At 38.4% G+C, this 19,504-nt stretch overlaps 1 protein-coding gene across 3 annotated transcripts in view; it reads right to left on the bottom strand.

Moving 5' to 3' along the window:
- Positions 1 to 19,504, bottom strand: part of WDPCP (WD repeat containing planar cell polarity effector) — a 103,942-nt gene that overhangs the window by 62,371 nt on the left and 22,067 nt on the right. For all 3 annotated transcript variants that reach the window (XM_027805418.2, XM_055714685.1, XM_027805420.2), the window contains 4 exons: positions 18,285 to 18,476; positions 9,040 to 9,649; positions 4,700 to 4,888; positions 2,033 to 2,156 (listed from right to left, as the gene is read on the bottom strand). In XM_027805418.2, the coding sequence (XP_027661219.2) occupies positions 2,033 to 2,156; positions 4,700 to 4,888; positions 9,040 to 9,649; positions 18,285 to 18,476 (1,115 nt within the window). The remainder of the gene's footprint in view (positions 1 to 2,032; positions 2,157 to 4,699; positions 4,889 to 9,039; positions 9,650 to 18,284; positions 18,477 to 19,504) is intronic.

The raw sequence follows: 19,504 nt of genomic DNA, 5'->3' as shown, positions 1-19,504 counted from the left end.
GCTGGCAGAAGCGGCTTGCCTCACTGGCTCTTCACTGATGGATGTAATAGCAGTGGCTGCAACTTTCGCTTGCCCAAAAGAATTAGTGGGCACCGTGCCTCCCTACGATTCTCCTAGACATTGCACCGCGCCTAGATGGCATTCTCTCACCCAGAACCATGGCTTACCATTCCTCCAACAAATCTGTAGCACCCTCTGCTTAGCCTATGTTCAAATCATTCTAGTCACTTAAGAAAACATCTAAAAAGAAATAAACACCAATTAAGGCACAGCCACTTTAGCACACCAAAGATCAGCTCTGAACATTATTTCCTTGCTATCAGATAAATCTCCCATTTTTGAACATTTCATTTTGTACTTAGATTATGTCTTCTCAGATAAGCTTTAAGCATTACCATCTGTTCTGCAGCAATCACATGATCCTATCACTTTGATTCAGTTGAATACAAATCCCTTTGACAATAGGGAAACAGCAAAATAACACACATTTGTTCCAAAAGCTGCCACAACTGTAGATTGTTCAAGGGCTGCTTTACAGTGGACGTAAAAGACATGGGGAGACTCTTACACACCTCCTGTCTGTGCCCCACACTGTCCAGGCAGCATTTTGACACTGAAGCTCCTTGTTTGCTGGGGGGATTGAGTCAGTGTTTCAGCTGTGTGCAGCAGCCGCAAGGGCTGAAAGCTTAGCCAGGGCCCCATGCCTCTGCATGCCTGCTAGCATTTGGAAGCAAATCCTGACTCAGAGGGAATACACCTTTCTCTTGCAGATGTAAAAGCACCATAGTTACACCTCTCAGCGATCTCTGAGGCATTCTTTCCGCATCTGTCCTCTGCAGGCAACTGGCCCACAGCCACTACAGTTGGCCATTGCAGCAACAGATCTTCCCTGCTGGTTTCTAGGAGAAAGGCAAAAGCAGAGTTTGCACCCACTGTTGTGGCCACATCTATTAAGAAAACTCCAGTGAAAGACTGCTGCATATTATGCAGATATTTGGAGCATCCTTCTACTTAGAATAATTTCCCCATTGGAATGGACCTGTTTACCTGAAAAAGGATCCTATTCAGACTCAAAACATAGGAGACATTATAAAACATCTTTCTTTAAGGAATCTTTAAGGACTTTAAGGAATTCTGGAAGGAATCACACATCCCACCATCAAAGTAACTTGCACTTCCTAGCTTTGCATATGCCGGAAATGCATACAATCTGGATGAATCACCAAAAAAAGGTGCACTGTAAGTCTTCTCACTGTGCCCATCTACACTGCTCCTCAACATGGTGTTACAAACATTGTATCATTCAGAAGGTAATTTCTCCTTATTTTCACTCTGCATAATTCTCAGAGGGAATGTTTCAGCTGTATTTGTGGTTGAACTGCTGTATATTGATATTTGTAACTGACTGAATTTTAGGCTATTGATTTATGTTGAAGGAAAAATATAGCAATAAACCAATGCACTATAAATTCTAGCTGAATTTGGTATTATGACTCTTCTAATGTCATATAATTTACAGACAAATTCCATATTTCATTTTCTCTTCTTATTTTAATGGCACTGAGAATTACTGGGATATGAATTTCTGTATGAGAACTGTGAGGGTGAGAATAACAAAATGCTCAGGTTTCAGTGGTGCAAAGACAAAAATGTCTTGGACCATGCACTGTTCATTTGCAGTTTAGCATCTGTTTAAACTCTGTGTTTTCTCCAAGTTTGTAAGCTGTTTCAACAGCTAATCTGCAAGCAGTTGGTGAATATAAATCTCTCAGAAACAAGCTATCTTTTTTCTATCAAGCTAAAAGGGAAAGGCTGATTCATTTTAAGAGTATTGATGACAGAAGAGCTCTGAATAGCATTTTATCTGCAATACTCTACTTGAAAGGAACGAAGTGCAAGTAAAACAAACAGTAACAATGAATGCATTTTTTTCAGGGGTGGTCCTCTTGGAAAATGTTAACCACATTAAAGTAGGTAGTTATTGAAATACGCAATTAATTTTAAGTTGATAGAAGTTGAAACTGTCATTCACCTGAGCAGGTGGTGGAAGAACCTTCTTGCATATCTGCTGATTGGGTCCCTGTACTGCAGCACAGTTGTATCCAAGAGGGGTCTTGTAGGAGCATAAAAGGTTCCAAGGCTTGCCTCAAGCTGTGCTGCGGAGTTCAAACACAGCAGCAATGAAACAAGTCAAACTGTTTCAATTACAACAGGTTGCTCATGTTTGCAGTCAGTCAAATTCCTCAAACACTGATGAAATGTGATGTTGTTATAGGACAGATAAAATTAAAATATGACAGGTTGTACAAACACAAATGTTCCTATAAACTTTCACTTTCAGGCAGAGTTGACAATGACTTTGAGCAACAGAACCTGTCAAAAGGATCAAGAAGTCTATAACACATCAAGTTCTCACCAGCAACATACAATTAAAAGTGACTCGTAAGAGTAGTACAGTTTGAACAAGTTTGTCCAGTAGAGATCAACTCTTGATTAGCTCAAATCATCTTTGTCCTCTTAGGCAGCACGCAACAAGGAAGTTCAGTTTTTCAGGGATTACTGTGTTAGGTCAGTGGGTGACAGAACCCTTCATGTGATGCCCTTGAGGTCTAAGGAACCTCCTTCAGCCCACAGTTCTTTAAAAATTTTAAATAAAAGGGTCTAGAAACCCTAAGGGTGTGACACTCCTACAGCGTGTTGTAGTGTGAAACAGGATAACCTCCCCTGTAATCAATAAAATAAAGCCCTTTTGTTACAGAAGTTCTCTCCATTTTAAATACTTTCTGACTGTTATACTCCACAGCTGGAGCTCTTAGGTATTTTCCTGCATGTTTTAAATACAAAATTATAAATAATATAAGAAAATACACGGTATACGTTTGTGTCTCACATGCTTAGCCGAATGGAAATTCAATGATCAATACTATTTATGTTATGTGACTTCTGCTTGCAAGTTAACACATAGTACGAGTTCTTACAGGCAGAACAGGGAGAATTTGCTATATATTTGCTATATAGGCTCTCCCTTCAGAGTGAATGTGCAAACTGCTACTGCTAATCAGAATTTTGTGTGGGCTTTAAAAGAAAAATATAACCTATTGTCTCATTAGGCAGACAAAATCTCATTGATTAGCTGTTATTAATGTTTGCTTGAACTAGCATTTCTGTATTTAGTGATAGTGGTTCTTTATTTTCAAGCATAGTTACATTTTATTTTATTAGGCCTGATAGCACTGAATGTGCTAATAGTACTGTGTTAGTAACACTGGCAAACTGTTCCTAAATTAGGTTTTGCATTATCTTAAATCTAGACAGTAAGATAAGTTTAACTTTAAAGATATTTTCTTTCAAAGCAGCAGTCAATTTAGATTAAAATTGAATACAGCAGTATCTCTGCAAAAACAAGCCATACTCCCTTGCCATTGCTGTTTTCTCGACAGCATGTTTTGTACTTCTGAAATATTTCAACGTACATGGAATATGAGTAACTACACGCACAGTTATAGATTCATTAGAGAGCCCAGCTTGATGTTGAAGGTAGAATAAAGATCTCAAAGATAACTGCCCCACTGCTATAAATAAAAGGCCCCACTGGGTTTTGCTAATAAAAAAGAAAACAAATTACCATGCCAAATTTGTTAGGTTCACATAGAATAACTCCTGGACAGAATAAAATTCCATCTGCTGTAAATAGTGTTAGGGAGCTGCATGGGGGGAAACACACAGACATCTATTTATAATGTGCATATTTTTACAAGAGTTTCAAAACCAGCTTTTTTCATGGGTTCTTTTAAAAGCATGTTTTATTTAGAATTGATACACTATGTTTCTAATGCAGAGAGAATTTTTTTTTTAATCAGATCCCCCAAAATGGGACAGCTGATGGCTTGGCAGCGATGTAGGCACCTTGGAGTTTTTCTATCATCAAACACGCATGAATCCTAAGTATTCTTTCTTGCCACAAAAGATGCCTGGTCCCCAGCTGTCTGCCTGCTAGGCTGGAGGATAACACCTTCACTAAATCAAGGCACTTCAAATCCTGAAGTTTATTGAGTCTCAAGATAGACAGCAAATCAAGAGGAAGGCATCACACCAGGCTTCAGCAGAGACAAGGCTGAACCTAAAATTCATCATTTATTGTGAGGGACCCCAGCTACTACTGCAGGGGGCCAGAAGATTACAGTGAGGACAAATGCCATAATCCTAAAGGAGGCAGCAGAGGATAGTGTATTCCCAGCCTTTGGTTCTTGTAATGAAAGAATGACCCTTCAAAAGCACCTTAAAAACCATACTAAAATCTCTTGTCCCTGCTGCAGGAAAAAGTCCCCCCTTAAGTTGGTGCTGTTTCAGCATGAATATGTAACAAATGCTTCAATCCACTAGTCTGTAACATAATACAGTTACAGCATACGTATGTCACATTAAGTCATGACTATACCATATATATATACTAAAATATGCATTATCTTAGTATCACTATTGATACAAACAAACTAAAATGCAATCAACACATTGATCCAGATTTTATTGAAGTGACTTGTCTACATATGACATTTGATTATGAAGTACCATAATCTGGCTGGCTGACTGGATTCTCAATTTTGTCTTCTCTATGCAGCCACTAAATACATTGTCATAATCCACATATGAATTACAAAGACACCACAAAAACACATTAAAAATATAATCAGTCTCTTACCTTCTCTGTCTGGTGTAAGCTTTTGTTTAAGAAGGTGATTGACAATGGCACTCAAGCATATATAGCACTGATGACCCATCGTGTTCCAGTTCATGGTATTCAGGACATTAATTGCCTCATGTATCTGGTCGTAACGAATGTACTGGTGGATGATTTCCACAAGGCCCAGTTGTCCTCTTGTGATCACACCTTTTACAGGAAATATTAAAATCAAAGATAGCGCTATGAGTATGCTAAACAGTAGCTGACTACTTTTCAGCACAGTTAAAAATAACTGCCGTTGGTTAAAATTAGAAAGTTTGAGTTAATGGGTTTCAGTATTAAATTTTTTATGTGAGATAGCTCCTTATTATCTTTGCATATTTAGATTGAGGGTGCTTTGGACAGCAGAGAAAAACCGTCAGTGAATTTCACAATTGCAAGGTGGGCGACTGTGGCCAATAGCCACTGGTGACAACATCACGCAATGAAGTTTGTTTTAAACACAGTAGAAAAAGCTTATTCCCTGTTTATCATTAATGGATTGTAGGTAATCAATTCATGTTCATAGCCCTTCTTCCTGTAGGGAAATACTGCTGGGCAACAAGAAAACCTGGCATTTGTCTCACGCAAACATACCTATGTATACAACTTTACAGCAGCTCAAACTTCAAAGCAAGTTACTCGATTACTCTCCACATTGCAATTGCTCTAGAACTTACTTCTAACTTGGCAAAATTTTCTACATGAAGCGTTTCTTCTGTGAGGGGATATCAGGACAGATATCAACAGCTAGGGACCTTTGAATTACCACTGCACATGAAACCAAGAACAAACTTGCCATAAAGGAAAAAAACACGCAACACATCACTCACTCCATGAGAGCATCAATTATCTACAGCACTCTCTCTCTGAAAAGGAAAAATGAAAAGACTGTCAAAGCTTCTTGACTTGCAGATCTGAACTTCTGAACAGAAAAGGCAACTGAAAAGCTGCAGAAAGTAACATTACTAATTGCCTCTGACTACCCAAATGATCGTGCTACCTAGGCCACGCAAGGGATTTTGGCAGCTCCTGCTTGCTTTGGGTCACTGTGCTAGAGTAATTTATCACTACTGCTCCAGATATTGGAAAGAGATCAGAAAAAATTTCCCGAATAAATTTCCCCTCTCTTTAAATAAAAACATAATATTATTTTTTATGTTCTCCATTTATATTCTGATGTTGTTCGTCAAAGCTACTTTTAAGGAAAAAATTCTGATGAGAAAGGGAACAAGCTAAACCTCGGTATTGTTACAGGATGGCTGGGAAAAAAAAGTCCAACAACAGAGAAAAGCAGACCCGATATACAGAAAACATACCTCACAAAATTCTCATAAATGTAGTTGTGAATATTGTTTGTGATGTAAAATAAGGGAAAAAAAGTAGAGGAAAACTGACTATAGCTCGAGGACAAGTAACCTGCTGAGAACTTGCATATACAGATCTGACGCTTTGGGGGAAAAAAAGCTTACTTTTTTTTTTTTTTTTTTTTGTAACAAAGAAATAATACTTCAGTTTTTTAGAGCCATTGAAGAAAAGACATGGTGGTCTACTGTATTTCACTTTATATTTGCATGTATTAATGCCTATGGACATGATACTGTGTAATAGCCATGTTTAACCCGTGTATGTGTGATGGTATCTAATTGTTATGGTAGACTTTATTCCTCCTAAATGTTTAGTGTTTTTAAAGTATTACATAAGTTGGGCAATCTTCACATTAATCAGCAAATGAAGATGAAAATACTTATTTGCATGCTAATTAAAAACAATATTATATTTAAAATGTCTTTTGGGGCCAGCAGTGCTGAACCACTGGCACCAGCACCAAGTTTGGCATTACTCAAGATCTGGGTTGACATCAACGACAAGAAGCCGCAATGCTTTTGAAAATGAATTTGGCATTAGACACCAAAAATATTTGCCATTAATGTTTGAGGGTAAATTTAATATGAATCTTTTCCTGAAATAAATCTGGCCAGACAGCACAATGGAGAATTCACAGAACTCACCCAAAATCATCATATGTCAGCTGGAAGTTAAAAACATATTTGTCTATTCTCATTGACATGGTTTCTTAACAGATTTTTATGGGAAACAGTTCCAAGCCATGAGTTAATTATGGATTTTCTTTCAGTCCTGAATGCCTGTCTGGGTTTTGCTGTCATGGACTCCTAAATATTCCGTATAATTTATATTTGCATTAGTTCTTAAATAGCTAAAAACTGCTGAGGTTGGGAAGCGGGGCTGACTAAGCAACACCGCACCACCTTGGTAGTGTGGCAGAATGAGAAGATGGGTAAAGCTGCAATCCAGGATGCAACAGAGCACAGCGTATTTTTGCACAGTGGACTGCAAGGAAGGAAGGAGGGAGGGATAGAGAGGGCTTCGCCTTCCTCCTATAACAGATTTTATAGTAATTATACAGAATGAATTTTAAAATGTGATAACTTTCAGCTGTAGAGGTCAACATCTTCCCATTTGGATGCTTGACTTCTCCTGGGTGGTGCGCTTCCAGGCAACCTGCTCGGGAAAAAGAGGTGACAGCCAACTCGCTGCCTAATTGATTTAGGAACGGTGCCCAGGGAGACGGTCCAATTAAGTTTACAAGCTGGCAATTAGCAGGAAAGGCCTCTAAATCCCTGCACTGAGAGCCTGCCTGCCTTCGTAAGAACATAAATGTGCTAAAGATAGCAAGGGGAAAGCTGTACTTTCTGGAAAGCTGTTGTGAGAAAACCCCACAAGGGAGGACTGAAGAAAAGCAAGGTAGATGTGGGTAGAGTGCCTTCTGCTTGACAGGTAAGAGGTAATTTAGAGGTGGTTTTTTTCTAATGGCCAACATGCACAAAAACATCAAATAGCTGTTATAATTAGTGTTCTGGGGTACTCTGCAACTATTAAACCTGTCATTGAACATAATATAGCTGAATTATCTCAAAATAAACAGTAACTTGTAAACAGGTTTTTAAATATTTTTTTTTTAGATAACAATAATAATCTGCCTCAGCTCTTTTAAAACTACACAAACTATAAGTCAATCCAACATTTTTGTTGCTAACATCCTATTATATTACTTTACCTTTCTGCAGTGGTGTACGTAGTTTTTTAAATTCAGTCTTTCAAATGTTTAGGTCTGCAGCATTTTCAGACAGGATTTCCCCCCACAAAAGCTCATGCATGTCTTAATAAGTAAAGAAATAAAGTAGATTTTCAATCCTTACTGTCACCTATTTTTTTTTTAAAAAAAAAGGCTTCCTTCTTCCTAATCTCAACAGTTTTATACAAAAGAATCATAAAAAAGTCCTGTAAAGATCTACAAGGGCAATCGTGTTTCCCTGGACAGACAATGGGCAAAATGCTGAAATTTTCCAGGATGAGTATATTCGACATGGCTGTCTGCCCTGCTGAAACACTGGCTTGGTAGTCAGAAGATTTAAGCATGATTGTTTTTTTAGCTCTCAGTGGGTTTGCACCACTGTAACTTGCCTGACTTGAATGGAATGAATACAGTTCTCACTGATGAGCAACTGCAGGGGTTTTATTCTTAATTCAGCCACTGACTCGTTGTGAAACTCTTGGAAAGCCTTTTAGCCTTCCTTTACTGCTTCTTGTTACTCTGTTTGTGAAATGAAGATAGTTATGGTTTTACTCTCTTAAAGTCTCCATACACCTAAAATGAGGAGTGCTGTATCAAGTCCAAAATCAGTATTATTACTGCTTCTTTTACTCACAACTCCTGGCAAATTAATTGAGACACCAGACTTCTCTGAAGGTTATGAAAACCTTCCTTCTTGTGTGAAAAGTCTTCAAGGAAAGAAATGATGCAGCTTCATGTACTGAAGTCAGGAAGAACAGAGTATGGGGACAAATATACACTGTAATGGGAAGGACAGTTGCATCATACATACACGCAAAAAGATTAGGAAAGAAAATAACGTTACTATTCTATTATTACAAATAGCCTGTTAGCGGTATTATTACAGAATTAATACAATTCCTAAAATTATATGCTGCAGATTAAAATAATTTTCCATATGAGAAATTGTTACGCTTTATTACAGTAGCAGGGAACACAATGGGACCCCGATCCAACAACAGATTGGGGTCCTATTCTGTCAGACCCCATATGAAAAATACTAAGCAACTGCGAAACATAATCAACTCCTTGGTTCACACCTTCAGGTATCACTGGAATTACATGCTTTTAAGGCTACGGTCCCCTGTACCTAAAACGAGAGTGTTTCAAACTACAAAATACTTGTGAGGTACAGATGTTTCCTTCGGAGCTCAAGGTTCAACGGATGTGCTCAGTGACTTACCAAGTTTGAAGTGCAGTCCTCCCAAGGGTCCTTTGTCAAACCTCACTAACAAAAGGTCATGAATATCTGTGCTGCCAGTGCCGGCAGATGCAGCTGGAGGAGCAGTCCACTGGATCTGGACAAGGCTGCTGGGCACGTCAAAGTGTTTACTGAATTGCAGAGTTGCCTCAGGTGAATAGTCCTGTGCCAAGAGCTGAATTTTAACTGGGGACAGTGCCGTGTCAAAAACCTGCAGCTCCCCTTGAGAGCTGCCAACCATGAATATGGCTCCGGAAGGGTGGTAGGTTATTACAGTGGGCAGCAGTTCTGCCTGGGCTAACAGAGTCGCTTGGTTGTAGGCTTCGTACAGAATTATTGACGAATCTTCACAACCCAGGACTAGTTTGTCTTCTGTAACATCTCTGCAACAGCTGATGGCCTTGGATCGCAGTGGTATTCTGGTGACTGCCACGCACTGAATTTTGTTCCCAACACACTTGTAGACACAGCTGTCAGCCATAGGCTCTTTGTCTGCGGAAATGGAGTGCTCTACCGTGTACACCTGGCAAGGCTGATGAATGCTGAAGCAAGCATCGAGCGGGTCCCATTCTGTACGGATGTAACTCAGGACCTGAAAAAAAACCACGACATTTTGGCAGTCATTTGTAACGGTTTATTCTTACTTTGACAATATTAAAAAAATAGACTGCTGCAAATACGTTTTCTCATGGGTCAGTAAGCCAAAACAACTACATGTTTTAGAAAAAGAATTATAAAAATCTACTGGTTTAACTTTTAACATGTTAATGCCTTTGATGAAAAAATGCTGCAATATAGTTTGAGCCGTATTTGTTTGTCCAGAGTATGCAACAAATTAGTAGAACAGAAGATAAAAGAGAGGATGTTCCTAGGAGTGTTGGTAAGAGGAGAAATGAACAGCTGACTGATATAAAAGAATAACTGATTATTCACAAGTGGGCTGGGGGAGAAACCCCAAAATTTCTGGAAAAATGTATATAGGTTACTCTGAGCATCACATGTAGAGGATTTTTGATCGTTTGCTCTAGGCCATAGTAACAGAAATATTACACTGTGGTGGTAGAAACAATGGCATGTTTAAACAACGTATACTAGACACTGCCAAATGAGTAGGTGGTGGATGTTCTTTGGTGCCATAGAGCTTCAGATGCAGTATAAATGAATTTGTGATAGCAGAAAAGGGGGACCATTTAGGGGTACCTGAAGGTTGAATGAACTAGAAGAACGCCACAAAGGCAGAATATGATACAGAGGCAGCAGCTGGCAAAGAGCAAGAATTTGTAGTGTGGGAACACGGGAGGAACCATAAAGTGATGGAGGCAACAGTGGAGACCAGCGAAAATTACTGTCCTATAATATATGGGTTTGAGCGAGAGGTGTTATACAGGACTCGAGCAGGGAAACTGTGGGAGAAATACCAGCTGTAAATAAGTTACAAATTAGCTTCTGAAAAGCTGTTTCCCTGAAAGAGAGAGAAAACCAATGTCTCTAGAAGAATGGGAGTAGTGGAAGTCAGTCAGAAACTTGCTGGTGTTTGTTCATGCAAAAATGAAGAGTGAAAGGGAGACGTCCGACCGAGCCAGCCTGGCCCTCAGGTGTACCCATAGCATTCTTCACACTATGAACTGAAGCTGCTGACCTGCCACTAATTTTGGAAGCCCCTTCTTTTGAGCCCAGGTGGTATGCAAGGACCATTTACACAGAAAGGGGTAACAAATGTGATTAAAGGACATAGAAAGGGTGAGGGAGGAAATCTGGAAATGTCACGTTGAAAACAGAAATGCACACATAACATTAAAGCAATTTAAATTTGATTTCTGCAGATCGCAAGACCAACTGAACACATAATTCAGCCTTTCATCCTGCAAAGGAGGAGAATAAGAAATTAAGATTATTTTTTTGGCATACCAGTCCTTACTTCAGAAGCAACCAATGAATTTAAAGCCAAGTTATTAGGGATGTCAATCAGACTGATTAGGATGTTTTTTTCTGAGAGTTTACTTATTATGTCAGCAAAAAGGTTTCTCATTCAAAAGAAAGACTAAAGGCATATTGCAATTCTGTGGCTGCAAATCAGCTGCTGGTTAATACAGTAGCCTTAGCTACTTTAAGATAAGTAGTTAGGGACATGCAAAGAACCACTTAATTCAAAAGCATCTAATACAGAAGCCAGTGCATCCAACATGTGAAAACTAGGTAAACCGATTTCAACAGAGTAGTGACCAATGAAAACATACACCAAAGAGGAATTAAAAGATTAAATTACTTATATAGTCTGAAAAACATTTCCTCACCTTGACCGTTCCCTCACCAATGACTCAGCCTCTGCAACTAGTCATTTATACCCACAAAATGTTCAGTGGCTACTGTGCAGATCTTAGAGCTGCTGAAATGTGTAGCTTATTAGGGTGTTAAATTGCATAGCAAGGAAACCTGTAAGAGAGGTTATTGTGGACAAAGGATTACTGTGACCATACAGCGCTCTAACCCCAAATAAAGACAAGGTGAAGTGTTACTGTTTGTTCCCTAAGAGTATGTATAGAGACCCAGGTAGCTGCCTTTCAAATATGTGAAACAGAAATCTTGCCCAAGCAAGTCTTCAAAGCTTCCATAACTCCAGTGAAATGAGCCTTGAGGCCCTGTGGGACTCAGATTTCTGTCTTCCTGTGGCAGGTTTCAATGCACTGCATTATTCATCTACATATTTTGATCCAAAATCAGTGTTCCTCTCTGTTCATCTTCTCACAAGCTACAAGAAACTCATGAAGATCCACACAATAATCAAGACTGTGAGATGAAAGACCAAAAGCACTATTAAATTCTAAAGAGAGACTGGCCTTGAAGGTTAAGACAATAGAGAAGAAAACATGTGAAACATGGATTTTACAACTCCATGGGAATGACTGCTGGAAAACAGCAATGGAAATAGTCACAGAAAAATAAATGTTGTCAACTGATTGTTTGAGAGTCAGCAAGCAAACTGAATCCAATTAGTAATTTTGTTCTGCCTTGTTAGAGCAAAAGTGGGGCACAAAATTGCTCACTATGATTTTAATAGAAAGTAAGACTATATTTTGGAAGGCGAATTTAATGAGCCTTGAGATGAGAAGCTTCCCAGCTTCACACAATTTTGAGAGCAAATCCCTGAAAGGAAGTCTAGGGTAGGGCTGGCTGCTGTATAAACACAATTCTAAACTAGGAAAAAGCTCCTGCAAGCAGAGAAAGACAATTTGCTGCATTTCAAAACCTAACATTTGATGTAATGTTTAAACAAATTAGGTTTAAAGAAAACTTTTCTCGACACTACTGTTCATATTCTGGCTGAAAACAAGAGAAACATTTCTCCTTAGATTGGAACAGATAAGCTGCTTCTCATGCATCAGTGGCCTTCTGTGCCTCTTGGAGGAAGAGTACCAAGCCGAGAGACCTCTTTGTTCTGGTTTCCAGTTTTGCTGAATGTAACTGGTATTTGGCACTCTGAAGGCAAAAAAAAAAGAAGAATATTCTCTTTCATCTGAGAGGAAAGATTTTAGTTTCTCTGTCAGAAATGACTTTTATTAATTCTTCATGCTGCTAACTGAAAAACTAAAGCAGAGAGACATGCAAGCACAGAAACATGTTAATAAGGCCAAGATAATGCTTTTGAAAGATACGAAGTCTAACAATCAAAACACCTTTTTTTTTTTCCAAGAAGATGGTATTCCATTACCTGCCAGTTGTTTTTCTATCTGGTAAGTAGCCACATGCTAGTAAATGCAGTGCACATAGTGCCTTAGCAGGCCATTCAAAGGAATCCGCCGGGATTCCTTCTTGGTGAGCAGTGGTCCTGTGGAACCTTCAAGGGGCACGTTAAAACAGCAAGGTATCTTTAAGTTAACAGAGCATTTGCTCGGGGAATGGGAAGGCAAAAGCTGGAGGAGTTCCCTCAGAAGTGGGTAGGACAACTGTAGGATTTGCGGAGGAGGGGACAGGGCAGCAGATCTAAAAAGGCAGAGCCGCAGTGCCACATGGCGGGGGGTAGAACTGATTCAGCGCCAAGTGCTTTCCATAAATCTGGGACTAAGCACGTAGCCCTGGGTTTCAAGGGAAGATTTCTGGAAGTACATTGCATGAAGTACAACCAATTGCTTTCTGTAAAATAAATAAATAAAGAAGCTGAAAAGTCACTTTTAGCTTTGTGACATGTAGGCTACCAAAAAAATCGTAATTGTATTTAAATACCATCCATGTAATTTATGCATACGTCCCTTATTAACGTGGCAGGCATGCACCAGTACTGCACACGGACATTGTTTGCCCCTGTGCTCTGCACCAGCTAACCAGCAGTACAAGGCATACTATACATGTCAAGTTTTCAAATCCTAGTCAGAAATCGTAACAATCCAAGTAAAGGAATCTGTTAATCTTTGTAAATAAGAGGCCTGAATTAAGCTAGTTAAAATACTTTCTTTCATTTTATGTTTGAAAGAAATAACATCACTAGCTTGCGTGAGCAGTATCACCCTTCTGAGTGCAAATCTTTGAACACTTAAAATTAAAGTATTTTGCATAGAGTGCTGGGGAAGGTTAAAGTCCACATATCAAAACAAGTAAGAGTTTTAACCAGTAGTTCTTAAGCAGAAAATTGGCTTACCGGGCAGATAAAAAAAGAAAACAAAAGAAACAGAGAAATAAGCTTGCTGTGACTGAATTGTGTGCTTTTCACATGAGAAAAATGTTTGATTTATTTTATGGATGTTAAAAAAAATTGCTTATTTAATTTCACACAGTGAGGCTCCAAATAACAACAAACGCTTTAATTAGAAATGTAGAGTGGGAAGTGTAGTGCACAATATAGTAAAATAGTTTTAAATACAGCATGGGAGATGGAGGAAAAAAATCCACCCTATCTTAAAACACTTCTAAAATAAAAATGCAAGGCTCCTACTCTAGGTTACTCATTTTGCTGCACTGTATTTACAGTCCCACATGCAATCTTATTATTTAGATCTTCAGCCAACATTTATTCTTATTTTATTTCAAAATTTATCATCATCATCTTTATCCCGTATTATTCATTGAACTTTTAACCGAATGTGACATCAAGGATTTTACATTCTTTGCTGTATGTGTGTGAGAAGTATTTCAGCTATTCAGTCACACGCAGTAGATGTTTTTCTGAGTGCTACAGTAATTGTAGGATAGCTCACTCATAAAAGATCTGCTGTGTTTATTTCACAACTTTGAAGCACATTGTGGAAGCAATAACTATTAAATATTATCTCTTGGGAGAAAGAAAAATAATATTCTCTCTCCGGCAAATTATGTTTTTCATGAGATTGAAGTATAATTTCAGTGATTTGCACTAGCATTAAAACACAGTAAAAATAAACGTGGCAAAGACAAATGCAAAGTACTACAGTAACTGAGCCCTAGCATCATCACCTCCTGTTAATTTATGTTTGCAGAATAAAGTTCATGTTGATTTTAACATAACTTTCTCTCAAAGCATTTAATCAAAGGGTGATTTCACATTGAATCCTATTTATTCATAGCAAATTGTTTGAAATGATTTCTGGAAGATTCCTCTTCTCGTTTTGAAATCAAAATGCCAGCATTATCTCTGCAGGGAGACAATTTAAATAGCATCCTTCATCGTTCATACTTTTAATAAAGAAGAAACAAACAAACCCTAAATAATTAAATAAATAGATTGGAGAATGGATGAGTTTACTGGAGGAAACAAATTCATGCAAGAAAGCACACAAAGGTTCAACAGACAAACAGCAACGTGCGTGCATGTATACAAATGTACACTGCACACCAAAGCAAAGTCATATGATAAAGAGAAAAGCACTTTTTTTTCTTCAGGGGACGATTCCTCACCAAATCTTACAGCAATCAACACAGTAAACACTGATCTCGGGCTAAAAAATGAAGGGAGCAAAACAAGTCAAGATTTTCAAGGAAAAAAAGTTGTTTTTAGAGGAATAATGTCTACCCTTAGCCTCAGTAGTAGCAAGTGTTAAAACATAAAGCCACACAGCATAATTCAAGTAAAACTTACAGTGTATTTTAAAATGTATTTCCTCCATTAAGTTGGAAAGCTGCTTAGTACACAACACCCCGAACACTGCATGCACAATGTGAATCACCCTGGTGCAGAACATGCAGTTACAGGACATCAGCACGATGAGGACTCGAGCTGCCTTGTCTGTAGCTATTCCTGTCCTCGTCCTAGTAAGCAAACATCACTCAGAACATTCTTCCAGGGATGAAGTAGCACCACCTAAGTGTCACACTGACCTTTGCTCTGCCACAAGACAACAGGTCAGCAGCTGGCAGACCTTTTTGTGGTTTTTGTAGGTCAGCACCAAGGTGCTGTAGAACAGCTGGGGGTAGCATCCATTCATTTCCTCGGGCTTGGTTTACCTTTTCATAAACCCAATATCCCAAACAGCTCTTAATGGGCCAGACATTCAGCAATTCCTGCTTTTCTCTTAATTCCAGATAATAATGCTGGTTTTATCCAAGCTATATTATTATTTTCATGTAAAATGTTCGTGGTATTGTTTCACTACACTTCTATTCGATAAATGCTCCAAACTGCATCAGTTCATGCTTCTCATTCTCCTTCTGTTGACAATATTCATTTACTGGGAGAAAATGAATATTATTGGACAATTATGATAAATAAGGGTTTGCTTCCATGCGTAACAACAGCATGTCATGGTTTTATTCCAGGTCTATACCTGAGGAACACTACCAATGGTAGGGCAGTAGAGGCACAAAGAGGCAAATAAGCATGATTACAGAAATACTGTAGTTTTGTGGTATCTGACTGAGACAGTAACTGTTTAGAAGCTGTCTAGAAATGCTAACTACATTTCTGCTCAAGTTTAAGCTACCAAATGACCCTCAGAAGTTACAGGTGTTAAGGTTCCCCTCCAACACTCTATAGGGGAAAAATGCACCTCAGTTAATTGCAGACTGGGGGTTGATGCTACTTCCAGAGCTGCTGGGTTATGACATCCCCAATCCACGCACAGGAATTTAACCACTGCCCATAAGGAGCGCCAGAGAAATCTTGAAAAAAACCCCAACAAACAGTACCATAGGTACATAGGTACACATCATGGATACATTGGGGAAGCATATAGGCAGAGTATCTTGAGCCTCACACTGCAGCTCACTGAACATCCAAGAGATAAGTATGTGGAACAGAGTAGTTTTCAACCAGCAAGACAATTTGTCATCTATATATGACTAAGTTTTCCAATAGCCCTGGCATAGTGCTTGGCATTTTATTGACAAATACAGGAAAAGAAATGTCATCTGAAGATCTTAGAATTAAAACAGACAAGTACAGGCAAAAAATCAGAAGAGAAAGCAACTGGACAGTTAAATTTGACAGCCTGCTTTTAAAAATAATTTTCTTATATTTATATTACAATATGGGCCAAATTAAAAGGATTATGAGTTTAGGCCTAAAGCGTCAGTGAATGCTTATTATTATTGTGTTAAGCACCAGTGATGTGCTTGGGACTATACTAGACAGCCTCAGCCCTGAGCAATTTAGAGTCTAAATCAGAAAAGGGTAAAACAAGGTTTATTGAAAGATGCAGAGCAATGCTGTAATTTGGAAATCTTCCTATAATATATTAAATGAAATGGAGAAAGCTTTAAACTGACAGGGTGGTTTCTGTGAATTTATTGGAAGAAATGAGTCTCTAAAAAAACAAATCGGAAAATAGAAATTGCAATGTTGGCATTAGGGAGCTTTCTGGAAGACGTGGGAAGGAAACAAAAGGCTGTTGCTGTCAGAACCTGGACATACGTAAGTCATGGTAAGAAATTAGCTCTGAAGTGTTAGTAGGATGAAGTTTCATAATATCGAATTGGCACAGGGACTAGGCTGAAAAAGCTTACAAAGAACAGACACACGTTTTAGCTACCAGAGTAATTTTTATATGTGGTCGGGCATAGCTGCAGGGGGAATTGAGAACTGCAGGTGTATATCAGGCAGAGGAGAGAGATGAGTTAAAGATGACCGCTAGTGGAGAGAGGTCAATTGAAAAGAAGTAAAGAAGGCAGAACTGTAGGTAATTTAAACTTAAATTCTACAGTGACTAATGACTTAAATAAAGAAAAGCTCTCTCAACTACCTTTTTTCTTTTCCATTCAATATATAGAAAATCCCAAGGGGAAAAAAAACTTCACTGAAATTAGTATTAGTTATCAAAGTAATAATTCCAAGACATTAAAACATTTACATCTTCCCTAATTAAAGAGAACAGGATGTTATTTGTAAGAGCAGCTTATTCTAAAGTGTTATATAGGGTTTTTCCCTACAGGGAAATAGCCTGTAATAGGTACTCCAGAGCAGCTACTCCACAGCTGATCCTCAAGTTTGTGCTCTTCTCCCACAGTCAGTACCTTTTTAGTCAGTATTAGTACTGGCTTAAGCTAAACTGAAAATAAAACTCCAAATACAGGAGCATCTATACAAGATGCTAGTCCAGAACAGCTGTTTAAATTCAGGTTCCAGTTCCTCTCAGAGTATGCCCAGATAGCTTCATTTTAAAGTTTTACCTAAGAAACTGGATTCAAATATTCTTAAACAGATGAAATCAAAATAGAAAAGTTTAAATGGAAACATCTGCCTAAAAAGGTAAGCTAAGCAGTGTCAGGAAGAGGGTCAGCTTGTAGCCTTGTAACTTGTAGCTTACATCCCCACCTGTAGATGGGGAATTCTGACTTTTTCTTTAAGAAAAAACTTGGTCTCTGATTTGATCAATACTCATAGCAACAATTTAAGTAGCATCTGGGTGCAGCTAAAATCTTATAATGAAACACTTAAAATAGATGTAAAATGCTTATCAGTTAACACTGCAGACAACATAAAATAATGGCATTAGACAAGCATGCAGCAGCTACAGTTTGTAAGATTAGAGTTTTCTAGTGGTACTCTGACACTTATTCTCAGTGTTAGCAGCTCCAAAGCTATTCCACCATAAAGACCCAACTCCTTTGCTACTTTTCTCAGATTGCCAGTTTTGATGTGAAAATAGTAAACATAGTAAAAAAGGTGCTTTTTTCATTAAATACCGAACTTTTGCTTTTAAGATTAGATTGGCTGATCTTATGATTTCACCATATCTGTTCTTTCTATTTACCTGAATATGCATTTAAGTTGAACAGTTATTTCTCTAGCAAATCTGAAAAATCAAGAGAGTTCAGCACTTTACCTCCAATTTGCCATGTGCACAGCCTAACAGCAATAGGTTGGCTCTGTCCCTCTCACAGGAAATAGGAGACCAAGGCCATGCTCCATCACTAGTTGCTGACCACCAGCAAATGACCATATCTTGCTTACAGTTTATTGCCAGGTGACGTTTCATCCTTCTACCTTCTGGTCCAAGTATATCAACATAAGAAATCTGATGGAAGAAAAATGCAGGAGATATTTGAGGTGTTAAAATAGCAAAGTAGAAGCAATAGGGAGCATTTACTTTGGATGTGTGAAAGAGAATATATATATATATACACACACAGAGAACTGCGTACATATATCTTCATATAGGCTGTCTGTAAATGTAAAAAATATCTCCTCAGACAGAAAAAGACGTGCTCACACCTTTATCTATGGGGAGGGGATTGGGAAGGAAAGGAATGTGAGTTAAGAAGGAATTTACTGCAATGACTCCAATCAATACCAAAATGTACAGTCATGGTTGCTTGACAGCATCGACCTACACATAGGATTTAAGCTTAGCCATATTAAATGACAAGTTCTGCAAAGCTGACCAGGGAGCTAAGGCTAGTGTTTAAAACATAATCAAATATTAAATATATTCTACAGTGTTTGAGAAAGTATATATCTTTCTTGTTCCTCCCTAAATTAAGGAATCCAGATACAAACATCTGCTTTGCAAGAGAATATATACTTTTATGCATAATGTGGATGAGCTACAGCATCATGCGTAAAGTTTATGCAGCTCTTGAGAATTGTGCCTCTTTCTCAGAAAGGATTTGTGGAATTTATTATTCAAACTCTGTTATTTTGGAGCATGGTTATTTGAAAACATGAGCAGTGCACCATCTGTGTGACACATGCCAAGGAAATATAGATTGCACCGCATTTCTGCTTAAGGAATTAATGGAAGGTTGATAGCTAGGGGAAAAAAAAAACTATCTTGCCATTGCTGGTCAGCAATAATCGAACCACTTTCTGGGGATTAAGCGCATGGCTAAGCCTACTGGACCAGACACTAGCAAAGGGCAGGGGGTCTTCTTATCAGAGAAATGCTTCTGGAGCCAGTCTCACTACATGACAGATTGCTTTCATATTCCTGTCTGCAAGGCAACAAAGGATGGCAGTAATGCGATAATGCCAGAGTGCAATGGGTGTTAAGAACCCGTTGCATTTATGTATTGTATTTAGTAAATAATCAGGCTCATCCAAATT

This window comes from Falco cherrug, chromosome 6 (genome assembly GCF_023634085.1).
Source record: "Falco cherrug isolate bFalChe1 chromosome 6, bFalChe1.pri, whole genome shotgun sequence".
Classification (NCBI taxonomy): Eukaryota; Metazoa; Chordata; class Aves; order Falconiformes; family Falconidae; genus Falco; species Falco cherrug.
Note: the sequence above shows the minus strand (reverse complement) of the source record. Positions and strands in the feature narration are given on the sequence as shown.